Source organism: Amblyomma americanum, chromosome 10, assembly GCF_052857255.1.
Source record: "Amblyomma americanum isolate KBUSLIRL-KWMA chromosome 10, ASM5285725v1, whole genome shotgun sequence".
Classification (NCBI taxonomy): domain Eukaryota; kingdom Metazoa; phylum Arthropoda; class Arachnida; order Ixodida; family Ixodidae; genus Amblyomma; species Amblyomma americanum.
In genome coordinates this window covers 134479600-134493046 of record NC_135506.1, presented here as the reverse complement: position 1 = coordinate 134493046, position 13447 = coordinate 134479600, and the positions used below count along the sequence as shown (strand labels likewise).

The 13447-nt window shown below is 46.2% G+C and overlaps 1 protein-coding gene across 7 annotated transcripts in view; it reads right to left on the bottom strand.

Annotated features, from left to right (window-relative positions):
* The window catches only part of LOC144107794 (multidrug resistance-associated protein 1-like), a 592391-nt gene that overhangs the window by 67797 nt on the left and 511147 nt on the right, over window positions 1-13447 (bottom strand). For all 7 annotated transcript variants that reach the window (XM_077640975.1, XM_077640979.1, XM_077640978.1 and 4 more), the window contains one exon: window positions 7685-7843. In XM_077640975.1, coding sequence (XP_077497101.1) covers window positions 7685-7843 — 159 coding nt within the window. The remainder of the gene's footprint in view (window positions 1-7684; window positions 7844-13447) is intronic.

Here is a 13447-nt window from a genome sequence, read left to right as displayed (position 1 = left end):
GGGGAGGGCTTGTAATGCGAAGGAAAGATATCCCCTGGTCCTTGAGGGTAACTGAGTGGATTCCATGAGGATACATGCGCAGCAGGGGGCGGCAGAAACATAGACGGGCGGATTAGATTAAGCAGCTTGCGGGAATACGGTGGCCACAGCTGGCAAATGACAGGGTTGTAAGGAGAGCCATGCGTGAGGTGTTTGCCCTCCAGTGGGCGTAGTCAGGCCGATGATGATGATGATGATGACTTACGGGACAGAATTTGGGCGGCTAACAAAGACGCTTGGAAATAATTTGTGGTAAACTCAGCGATATATTGAACGTAAATCAGTAGGCGTGACGCCAAGACTATATTAGCGATGCATAGTCCACAGGGGAACAAAGACAAGTTAAAGTTCTGCGTCATTATGCTCCGTCCCCTAGTGCAAAATCCTCTCCCATTGCTATTTCTGTCCGGCACCAGTTCCAGCTAACGCATCATCGTAAACATCTAAATTGCATCCACCCAGCAGGCTCTCTCCCGCCGGGCGCAACGCTTACCTTCTCTTGGAAACCACCCTTTTACACTGACGGACAATTAATGAAAGTTCATTCGTAACACTTTACAATGCCCGTGCAAATTCCTTACGCCGCCTCGATAAATTACGGACCGATCAGCTCCCGCTGTCTTCTATACAAAATATTTTACTAAGGTAATCGCTAATAGAGTCAGGACCACCTGGGACTTCAATGATCCATATGATCTGGTAGGCTTTCGTAAAGGCTGGTCGACAAATAATCATATTCACACTATCTGTCAAGGGATAGAAAAATGGGCAGAATACAACCAACCCCTATATATAGCATTCATATATTACGAGAAAGCATTTGACTCATTAGAAATCTGAGAGGTCATGCAGGTATTACAAAATCAAGGTGTAGATAAGTCCTACGCAAAAATACTCGAAGATGTATATAACGGCTGCTCAGCTTCCTTGTACTCCATAAAACCGCAATAAAATAAATAAAAGACAGGCAGAGCAGAATGATGGGTCTAAGAATTAACATGCATAAAACCAAGGTAACGCTCAACACTCCCGGAAGCGAGCAGCAGCCTACAATTAGTAGCGATGCACTGGAGTTGGTAAGCAAGTACGTCTACTTAGAGCTGGTAGTGACCGCCGATCCGGATGGCGAGAGGGAAATCACTAGGAAGATAAGAATGAGGTCCAGCGCGTTTCGCCGATCTCTCAGATATGAAATTTTGTTTACCAGCTTCCTTCAATAGAAAGGTATAGAATAGCCGTATCTTAGCGGTACTCACCTATGGCGATGAAATGTGGAGGCTAACGAAAATGGTGCAGTTTAAGTTAAGGACAACGCAGCGAGATATGGAAAGAAAAATGGTAGGTGTAACATCAAATGACAGGAAGAGGGAAGATTGGGTCAGAGAAGGAATGGGGGTAATGACATTCTAGTCGAAATCAAGAAAAAAATTGGAAGGAGAATTAGGATAATACTTGACGCGAAATTTGCGTGCACCGCTGTCTGCTATGGCGGTGTGAGCGACCGGGTCCTCTTGAAGTACCGTGAACTCTAGGGTCTTCTCGGTTGTAGACGGTTTTTGCGACGTAAATAACGGCTTACGCGGACAATGTATTGCGAGGAGCACATTTAGCACTGCCCACCAACAGAGTGCAACTTGGAGTGACTGCGAGGAGGCAGCGTTTTGGCGCGTACTGCCGCAGACAAACCTCCCCCTCTCGTAGGCACTCTGCGTTCATGGAGCGCTGAGGAATGACGGCTTTACTTAGCGAGCGGCGGCACTTAAGTTCGATCGACGCGGCCAGTCTGGAGTGGAGCGCGCTCCGCTCCCATCCCTACCCTCCACTCGTGCTCGGTTGCACCTTCAACGGCGACGCTGCTCAGCCCACGAACGGGAGCCTAAGATCTGCGCTCTAAGAGAAATGGTATTGGGCAGGGCATGTAGTGCGGAGGCTAGGTAATGTTTAAGTAAAAGTAGTAAATTAGTAGGTAGTAACAGAAGGCTAGATAACCTTTAGGTAAAAGCAAAAAATAAGAGGAAGACACAAACAACAGGACTGGCGCTGTTTTTTTTTTTACTTACAGGTTCTGATGGCGACGAAATTGACACATATGATCACCGTATCTTGCACAGCCGCTTGAGAAAGGAAAGATCCCAACGTGGAAGAAATGTAATCTATCAAAATCTTGGTGTGGGCTAGTCGGTGGTTCATCTATAAGAAAAAGTAGCGGAGCGTGAAAAACAGGGAGAGAAGAGGAACACACCGACAACAGGACTGGCGCTGAACGGCACTATTTTTACCTGAAGTTGAACCTCCGACTACCCTACACCAAGATTTTGATAGATTGCATTTCTCCTACATTAGGCACTTTCCATCCTCAAGAGGCCGTACAAGATGCGGGTCAGCGCCAGCCTTGTTGTTTGTGTCTTTCTCTTTTTTCTCTGTTTTTTGAGCTGCACTACTTTTACTTAAATATGAACCACCGACTAGCTCACACTAAGGTTTTGCTAGGTAACCGATGGTCTTTAAGGGTAATGCATTGGGTACCAAGAGAAGGCAAGCGTAGCAGGGCGCGGCAGATAGTTAGGCTAGCCGATCAGATTAAGAAGTTTGAGGGGAGAAGGTGGCCGCAGCTGGCATAGGAGAGGGTTAATTATAGAGGTATGACAAAGGCGGTTGTGCTGTAGTGGACGTAGTCAAGCTACTGCTACTGCTGCTGATGGTGATTACCACTTGTTCCCCAACCTACTGTGCTCTCTGGACACTTTAACTTAATCGAACCACGTTCGTAAGTCCAGAAATGGCTGCACCATGACCGAGTAGCAGAAGATACAACTTTTGTATGCTTTTTCTTGATGGATGCTAAAATGATACCATTCATGACCTGAGAGTACCTACAAAATGCACTCTACCCAATTCTAATCCTATTTATTTCACTCTGCCGAGCCGGATCCGTTGTCACTGCTTGCCCGAAGTAGATACTGTCCCTTACCACTTCCAGGACTTCTCTACCTGTCGTAACCTGCTGTTCGCTTTCGAGAATGTGGACCACCGCTGCAGTTTCTTTTGACTTAATTTCTAGGTCCCAAGCAACCACTTGCCTGTCTGGGTTCTCAGTGATACTAAGCAAGTCATTGCCTGAATTAGCGCAAGGTTGTGTCGTCAATTCCTAAGTCTTCATCCTCGGAGCCCCTTCTTCGGTGTGCCACCTTGTTCCTTACAGAACGGTTGCATTCTATATACGGATGCAGCGCTGTCTACTATAGCAAGCTCTGGAGAGCTTGTCGGCCCTACCCAGCCTCATCTAAGGAGCCGCAAAGCTTGATCCACCGGGACACTCTCTTCCCTTGGCTTACAATTACGAGCCTATTTAGACGCCATCATATTTCTACCTGCTGTATGTTTAACTCATCAAGTCATTTTTTCAGAGGCTCCCATGAGGCACCTTAGTAAAGTCCGCAGTACACCATGTTCTCCAATCCATTCATGCTGCTTATTGTTTATACTCTGTGTTCATACGTATCCGTCGGCTTCGGGCTCACATCATTTTCAACGTCAGACCACGTTGATCCTCTTTCAAGTGCAACTAGCATCCCTGAGCGCGCCCCTACCGCCCACCATGCAAACCCTTCCTTATACATTTTGAATCCCTCCACACCACTCAAGCAGCGAAAACGCCCCTTCCTCCTTTGTGTAAGTGCCCGTGCAAGCTACCATTCGTTGCGCCCTTTCCTTCGCTACACTTTCACATGTGGAAAGGAGAAAGCTCGGAGCGGCGGCAGCGGAGCATCCCAGTGTTGTATTATACGGTCTAGACTCTATTGGTTTCAAGAAAAGGAAAGGCGCATAGCTGCCTGACGGTTCCTTTCCTCAAAATCAACGGAAGGTTAAGACTGCGAATAAGACAACACCGGGATCTAGACTGTTCAATTCGTCGCGTATATGCGGGCCCGGAGTTCGTAAAGTGTGCCGGGAACGCCATCGAACCGAATAGCGCAAGCGGAAGAAGCCCGAGTATGCACAAGAGTGTAGATACGTCATAACGTTTCTGTGAGGCTCCTAACCCGGCAGTCAGCTGTGAAACGTTAAAAACGGGTCCGCCACTCCAGAGACTGATGCCAATCAGCTGTCGCTGATTAATGCGCTGAGCCGGTCAGGTTAGGTGCACTAATATATTCTGTCTTTCTCAGTACAGAATATTTCACAATTTCACAGAGAGTTTCACAATTCGAAAGTGCCTCCCTCCTGAAGTACCACCGACCAACCAGCTCTCAGCGGCCCCTCTAGCTTTTCTTCGCTTGCCAATTTATTCATCCTACAGATTTTCCGTGTGTTTCTTGGCGCTTTCATATCCGTCTTTTCTGCGCTATTATTTTTTCCAAAAGCTATGCACCAGCTTGTCAGGCAACGTTTTGTTATAGAGCTTTTAGTTTTCGGCATCTCTAAGGAACCGAGAATTCAACTCTGTCCAGCTATTGCTGTCAGCAGAACTTTATTCTTTGACATTTCCTTGTGAGTTTAGCGCTTGTGAAGGCGCGAAGGATGCATTTATGGCTGAGGAAAGTTTGACTTTCTGTGAGAGCGCTCTTTATATCAGAACGCGTTACCCTACGGATACGGGCAAGGTTCAAGTTGTCCTCAAGGTCCCTTTAACAAACGAGATATCCGCATCCCGTTTCCATTAAATGGCGCACAAATAAAGCAAAAAGAGAATGTTCCTGATGCTACAGTCTCAATTCCAGCTTTAATTTTCCATTTTTGTCTTTCACTCTGCGCTTCTAAGCAGGATGAAAAAAGCCAAAGAGATCAGCAATTTTTAAGGGCAGCGATAAACACCGTCTTCCAAACTTTTGTCCTAGAAGGCAGTAATCAGTAGAGCTGAAAGTTTGTTTCGGCAAGCATGATCAACTAAGTGAGTCTCACTTTTGTTTTCGCAAACGTCGTTCAAAAAATGGGCTCTACTTTTAGAGAAAGATAACCTTGGAAAATGTTGACAACAAAAATCCAACGCTTGCAGTATTTGTCGATTTCAGTTAGGCATTCGAATTTTTGAACCACGATGTATTACTTTGGAAATTAGAAAAAAAAATATGACATCTGGGGAATGTGTCTGCCGATTCCTACTTAGACCAGCAAAAGCATGCACTTTTCTGGGACGAGAGGGCGTCGGCTAAAGGCGATAATACACTGCGGTGGTCCTCAAGGCAGCCTTTCAGATCCCTATCTTTATAACACTCAGTTTAATTCTAAACTTAATATGCAGTTATATATTTTGTATGCTGATGCCACAAATATCTCCCTACCCGGGGCTGCATCACTCGAGATGTCCAGACAACAATAGCTGTTTATTGCTGAACGTACAGTGCTTTTATAGCTGAAGCGGGTGTGAAAAACTATGCGCGTATCTTAATCTAGACAAGCACGACTAACGGCCATGCCAGGCATGGTGCGTTGCGTCATTCCTTATACAGGCTCTTCCTCCGATTACCTAGTAGATAGCGGCTGTTCCGTGCGAAATGCTCACCACATGTGATGCCAGCATATTATCCCAGTTGCAAACTCTAACAAATCTGAAGCCCCATTTGCCCTACCAGCAAACTTAAATTCAATGTAATCGACATTCTTCCAGCTTAAGCGGAAACCTTTAAGACACTGGGATAATGTGCCTGATGCATGCGTGCGCTGAGAATTTAACTTATCTAACAGAAAAAACTAGTGGCAGCCGTTGCGCCCTCTCTCATTGTGCCAGATTTATTTATTTGCTTATTTATCTATTTATTATTATTTCTGTTACCCTCTTCTCCTAGTGAGCATTATAGAAGAGAGTGGGACTAAGGAGGGGGAAGGGAAGAACAGGGCTGCATGACATTGTAAGTCATGAAGCCAAATGTGTTTTGACAATACAAATATCACGCAATAAAATAACACCAATAGCAAGCAAAACAAAGATTATACGCGAAAGAAGGAAATTATTTCATGTCAGAAGCGCCGGCAAAGGTAGAATCAGCACCTAAAAAGCAATAACGTTCAATATGTACTATGCAGGCAGTAGCACACGGTATTTTGTGTACCAGTAAAGCAAGAAACGAAGCCAATATGAAGTCGCGTACAAACCATAATGCGGTCGCCGGTAGGCAGAAGTATAGAGCTGGACCTGCCAGAAAATGATGCGCAATTTTTTTTAAGAATCAAGCGGTATTGCAATTTAAGAATCAAGCGGTATAGCTTTCCTTTAAAATCTTTGATACTGTCGGCTAGCACCAGTGTTCTAGGCAGGCAGTTCCACTCCGATGCTCTTTGAGGCATAAAGGAATATTGATAAAATACTGTTCGAAAGCGAGGTATTCCTATTTTACAAGAGTTACCGACACTTGATGAAGCATACGCCGGTGGCGTGATAAGTAAAATTTTCAGGGTTGGATTAGTGTGATAAATTTGACAGAAAAGGCATAATCAGGATATTTCTCAGTGCAGCGACAAAGGTTCTAGTGGTAATGTGTCTTTCATGACGGTTACGCCATAGTCGCAGAGAATGAAACTTGCGGCATGAATTTCAACTTATTCTGTAGAGCAGTGGTTAATAACTCCTTCCACGTTTAAAATTGTTTACCTAATACTCACAATTTCAGTCAAATTACTCCCAATTCGTTTGTGACATTACAACAGAAACGACAACGATTATCACCGGAGACAGGTACACTGCCCAAAGATCATACTTCTGTGTACATTTCAAAAATATCAGGGTCAATGATTTCTTTGAGTATCGTTTACTATACTGCATTGAGGTTTCCTCATCTGTTTTTCTTTTGTGTCGTGTCAAGGAAAACCAGCAGAAAGACTTGTTTTAAACAGCTGGCTGATGCAAGGACGCTTGCACGCACTAGTACATTTAGGTTAGATTCTGCGAAAATATCTGTTGAGTTTGATTACATTTGTATCTATTATTTGCTCTTAACCATTTACGTTTCATTTTCACCAATGATGCTCAGAATTCTTTCCTTTTTTTAGCTGTGGCATCCAGTGCTTTCCCGCGAGCTGCCTCTGTTTTCATGTTGTCTTTCATTTGCATATTTAGTTCGCGTGTACAGACTCATTGAAACTAAAAATTTGGATTTTCGCCTGTTGCAATAATAGATCAAAAATTATTGCGAACACGTTGTGGTAGTTCGAAAGGTTTTCAGCGTGAGCGCACCCATAATCCACTGGTGTCTTCGTCCATGTCTTTTCGTGTAGCTTTTTATGCTGTGATTATGATAATTCTACAAATCTGTGGCAGTGTTTCGCGTAGCAAGTGGAGAGATGAGGTCGCGTTCCCTCAACAACAAACTAAAAGAGCAGCCAAAGATGAAGGGAAAATGCGTCTCGCGGAAATATTTGGCAAGAGGTGTTGGGAAAGGACCAAATATTAAAACGCCTCAGTTAACTCATAACTTGCGAGTACACGTTAGGCTTAGCAACTGGATGCGTAATGTGATGGAAATATTTTCGAAAAGTCTTTAAATCATAGCCAAATGAAGTTGTTTTTTTCTGCATCGGGATACGGCGCGATCTTTCTTCGTCGATGTACTTCCGCCAAGCAGTAGAGCTGAAACTAAGAACCACGTGCGCCTTTACACATAGACAGTTCCGCAGCGATTCGCTGCGTCAGTCCTCAAACGAGGCTCACCTGTGGGATGACTGTGATGGCGGTACGCAGTGTCTGCAGCGGCACCGAGGCGACGTCGATGCCGTCGACCAGGATGCGGCCGCGGGTGGCCTTCAGCACTCGCAGCAGGGCCAGCACCATCGAGGATTTGCCGGCGCCAGTGCGGCCGACAACGCCCACCTGCGCCAGGACACACTAAGGTCTAGTTCGTTCTTTTTCTGATGATCTCATTTCTACCGCCGCATATTACTGAAAAAGCATTATTCGTCCCATCAAGAAAAGCCGGTGGCTTGTGTGTGTACTCGCCAGATCGTACAGAAAATCCCAGCGATGGCAAGAAAAATTGAAGCGGACACTTAAACTCCGCCTTAAGGATATGACACGATAGCGTTAATGAGTGAATTCCCGTACATCCGGATTGGTCATTATCACCTTTACATCGATATGTCCCTGGGAGTTCTCATACGATTCCTTGGGCATTGGTGCAGCGGTTAAGTAATGAGCCATTGGGACTGGTGGGTCTGGTGCCTGGTGGGTCTGGCGCGACCGATGTTGCTCTTCCCGAGCAACCTTTCCCGTGAACCATCAATTTAACCGCCACCTACCAGGGTGGTTGGTTTGTTTACGGTCCACTAGGTGGGTTTTAATGACCTCACAAGATCACGTGAGCGAGGTTGCTTCTTCGGTGGTGGCTGCCTGTGCTACCGTACGCCACCCTAATTGTAGTTAAAAACCACGACAACGCCGACACTAGATTTTCTGCGTGACGGGGCCTTTAACGCGATCGCGTCAAAACTAGAGTGACGTGAACAAGCGGCCGTGCGACGGACGCGGTAAGCCGAGCACCGTCCTTTTAGAAAATCCTGCACATGTCGTTCGTCTATACATGCTCGCCAATAGCCCACATCCCTATGGCGCGAGTTTTCTCAACACCATTCGTAGCAAAATTGTGACGAAATCGTTTGACGAACAGCCTTCCGGGTGGTGTCATGCGATTTCTCATTGGATATAGCTTAAATGTGGTACACAGTCACATAGCGAACAACGAATGGGAAAATTCAGAATCCCTGCCCACGTTTCAATAAGAGTACTGTCTTCGTCTGAGCCAATTAGGCGTTCATTGCTTGTGTTTTTTTCTGTTTTTGTGTTATTAATGTTCTAAACCAGCACGCACACAGTTGGTTGGACCCATACACTTTAGAACTAGTAATGGGTCCAAATGATAAACAAGCACCGCAATACTTTCAGACTTTATCATTGCAGGATACAATCAAAGCACACTTCAATAATGCATAGAAAAGCTCGAGAGCTGAACTACAAAACTATAAGGTATGGCTTCTTAGACCCAAACACAGTCAACTGTAAGCAAAACTTCTAAATCAAATCAAACAAACACCTTCATTCTTACATTTCAATGAAAATTAGCAAAAAATGTTTTAAAGATGCCAAAAACTTATTTTAATAATTTTCGTTCATTTGGGACTAACGAATAGCACCAAGAGCACCTTCACTTTGAGGATAAAGGCCCAGAGATGGGAAAGAGGATATGAAGTGGGAAGGGCGTTAAAGTGTCCTGGGTGAATATTGTCCAAGCAGGAAGGCTGTTAAAGAGGATTAATCGGTTTACCTGAATGGCAGCTCACCAATATACCACACGAGAAAAGTACATAAGGGAACAATTACTCATTGACATCCACCCGAGCACAGCCATACGGCTGGAAAAGAAAGCTATGCAGCTCTCTCAGAAACTTCGTAGTTAATGAAAAATTCGTCCTGGTGCGGGGTTCGAACCCGGGACCACCGCTTAACCGGAGCAGTCGCTCTACAAACTGAGCTAACCGGGACGCCAAGCTTATGGTAGGGCGGAACGAATTGATCAATAACTCGAAGTGGGAACAGTGTTGGTCAAATCTTTTTAGGCGAATCTTTAAAGTTGGTAGAGCGACTGCTCTGGTGAAGCAGTGGTCCCGGGTTCGAACCCCCGATCAGGCCGAATTTTTGTTTAACTACTAAGTTTTTGCGAGAGCTGTATAGCTTCCCTTTGCAGCGTATGGCTGCGCTCGGGTGGGTGGTATTGAGTAATTATTCACTAATTGCAAATCTACTTAACTTTGGGGGATTGCCCTAAAAATATTTTACCAGAAAAGTAAATAACAGCTGTTCCTTATCTCTAGGTATACCTATGGGGCAGAGACGTGGAGGCTGAAAGAAAGTGTTGGAGTTATGTTAATGAGGGCGCAGCGCTTTATGGAAAGAGAAATGATAGGTGTAACATTAAGAGACCGGATGAGGGCAGAGCGAGTCAGGGATCAAACACGGGTTAATGACACCCTAGTCGAAATCTAGGGGAAGAAATGTTTTGAGCACGACATGTAATGGAGGGCACGATAACTGATGGCCCATAATAGTAACAGAATGTATTCCAGGGGAAGGGAAGCGTAGCAGGGGGCGGCAGGAAGTTAGGTGGGCGGGAGAGATTAAGAAGTGTTTTCGGGATAAGATGGGCACAGCTGGTTCAGGACAGGGTTAATTTGAGAGATACATAAGAGGGCTTTGTCTTGCATTGGGCATCATCAGACTGGTGATGAAGTAGGATGTGTGGCCAAGTACTTCACCAGAATGGCCAAATCCTGTTCTGATGATGGAGTGCATGGTCGGTTCTGATCACTGAGATCAGGGCAGACCCCGGGCTTAGTTATGTAATTCCATCAACACACGATTTTTTCAATCCGCTGGAGAATTGCGCGGCACCGGGATTTGAACTCTCGTCCTCTGACACACGAGGCGGGGGCTGTACAGTACCTCTACGCCGACGCTACACTCTTGTTTTCCGAGATATGCTACGTATGTGTATCTTCTGCTCATTGAATATCTATGCCTCATTCGTTTCATTTGGCTCTGATAATAACATGCCGGCCTGGATTTTTGTGGGTGCTTTATCACTGATATTGCAGTATTTTAGTGTTGTTGCTTTTTCCGCCAAGCTCTTGCCGCTGCTGCGTGATACCACTATAGAATTCGGAGACTTTTGTCGAGGTCTCCTCGAGACAGCTTTTTCTTGCGCTTCCGATGTCTCATACACACTGTATGTGAGGTGTCGCAAAAAAATTTCAACTAAATTAAATTAAAGTTCTTAGAGCTATAAGCCTGGTGGCAATGTGACATTTGCTGCTGCCATATGAGGTTTTATAATCTTGAAAGGTGCAATTAATATCGCTGCTTCGCGTACACTCTCTCGCCACTCAAAAACCGCGTGGCTGTGAGAACGCTCCGCAAGAGTTCACGTTGTCCCGTGGCGCATTTCGAATGTGGCCTTCTTCGTAGTGTCCGCGCAGCGGCGCTCGCAGCTGCTCTAGCCGTACTCTATAGCGTGCAGAGCCTTCAGTGGCGCCGTGTTCCCAGCACAGACGGTAGGCAGAAGGGGCCACAAAGTCTCCGCAGCCAGGCAGAAACTTCTGCGCGGTACTCAGCAACGGTGATCCGCTACGATCCGCCTACTATAGGTTTCAACTTTCTACGGGAAAACTGGATAGTACATCATGTTCGCGCTACAGAGAAAAGGCGCTCTTGAAGGCGCTGGAGACGGCTCTACGCTTGACGGCCAGTAAGAAGTTCGATCGCCCTGCGTTTGCCCTGTTCCTTGCATGTTTAGAAATTGCCTTTGTTGTGCACAGTAACGGTTTATTTGAGTCATGGTACAGATAGCTCATCTGTCCTGAAATCTGGATTTCCTTTTCAAGCCGTAGTGTACGAACTGGATTCAGAGGATGGTGAACGACCCATCTAATTGATGACGCAGGTTCTTGCAGACACCGGCGAGGAGGAGAAGTGAGGCGGCTTGTCTGAGCGGCTGGCTGGCTCGCTCGTTTACGGTGTTTAACGTCCCGAATCGACTCAGGCTACGAGGGGCGCTGTTGTGGTTGAGAGAGAGCTCCGGATAAGTTCAACCATCTGGCGTTGTTTAACGTACACTGCCATAGCACAGTACATGGGCCTCTGTAGTTCAGCCGCTATTGAAATGCGACTGCCGCGTCCGCGATCAAACCCGTGTTATTCGGGACAGCAACCGAGCATCATAACCACTGAGCCATTGCGGCATCTCTAGGAATCTATTTTTCCGTGAAGCACTTCCGGCTTTTTTTCGAAGGACCACACTTTTGGATCTCGACTGACCACAGACCCCTGACTTCCGTGCTCGCGTCATGTATCATTTCCTATGCTCCCCGAAAAATGAGGAAGCTGGTATATATTTTTGCATTTATCAGCGGCAAGTCGATCGCAGTCGCCGATGCTCTTTCATGTGCAGAAATTCACACGACTGACGACGTACGGCTAGTCGTGGACTTCAAGGTCATGCCTATTGTCCACTGTAACGATGTGGAGCCACGCTAGCTTGGAACAGCCAGTGAAGGCTGCGACATTTCCATGGACGGCGAGCGGTCGCCCTCGACCCTACGTGCCTCACACTTACCGCCGGACCCTGCTCTCCTCCGCTCACACCGGCATTCGTGAAATCCAATGAAATCCGCCTTATCTCTGGCCTCGAATTGACATGGGTGGTCGTCGCTGTTCGCGTGCGTGCCTCAGATGTCAGCCGTCGACCACCTGTCTGCAAATCCTTTTTGCACATTGCCGTCCCCGGACAACCGCTTCAGCCCCCCGTACGTCGATACTGTTGGTCCATTACCTGCATCCCAGCAACATAATTGCCTCATGACATTTATCAACATTGTAGTGTCACCAGATGGCCTGAGGCGTTGCCCCTTTTGAACATCGCACTGGAGTCGATGACACGCAAGCTGATCACTCTCTGGACGGGCTGTAATGGTGTCGCTTCAGTGATTTCGACTGACAGTGGTCGTCAGTTCGAATTAGCAATATTAGGAAGCTTACCTTGCCTGCCCGGCTCCAACCACATCGAGACAACAGCTTAGAACCCGATATAAAAACATGTCAGCGAGCGCCTCCATCGACAATTGAAGGCGTAATTCACTCATGGCGCCGGCGTTCTTAGACCATGACGGATCGCCTATTCTTTCTGTTCTTCTAGGAATCCGCACCGCACTTATTAGTGACTAATCATCCTGCGACATGGATCTTACTTTCGGCACCAACTTGCGTCTACTAACCAAATTTTTCGAACCCTCTCCAACTGCATCTGATGACATAACCGACTAGGCCAGCCGTCAACACACCGCAACGAACGCTGTCGTGCCCATGTATAGTCTCTAAATATTACATATTGGATAAGGCGGTGCGGCCGTCTGTGCGAGTTTCTTAAAAGAGCCCTTCATCCAGCGTGGCAATGTAGGGAAGATAAGGTTTCTTATCATTTTGGCTAGTGTTATCCTTTTAACACAAGTGCGAATACAGGAATGTAAATTTTACCAAAAAATATAGTAAAAAAACTTTGTTTCAAAAATGAAAATACCGTATATTCAATTATGTGCATTGTAATTATCATCAACCTGACTACGCCCATTCAGGACAAAGGCCTCTCCCATATCTCTCCAATAAACCCTGTTTTTTGCCAGCTGCGTCCACTGTACCCCGCCAACTTAATCTCATGTGCCAGCCTATCGTTCTGCCGCGTTCTGCTACAATTCGAGTCCCATGGGATTCATCCTGTTACACTTAAGGACCATCGGTTCTCATCCATAAATGAGCAGGAAAGGAGATCGCAGTAAACGAGCAGTTAGACGGCGAGTTGAGCTAGTCGGTACATATTGACCATGAGCAACAGCGCAGCGACAATTGACAGATGAAGCAGACATGTCTACTTCC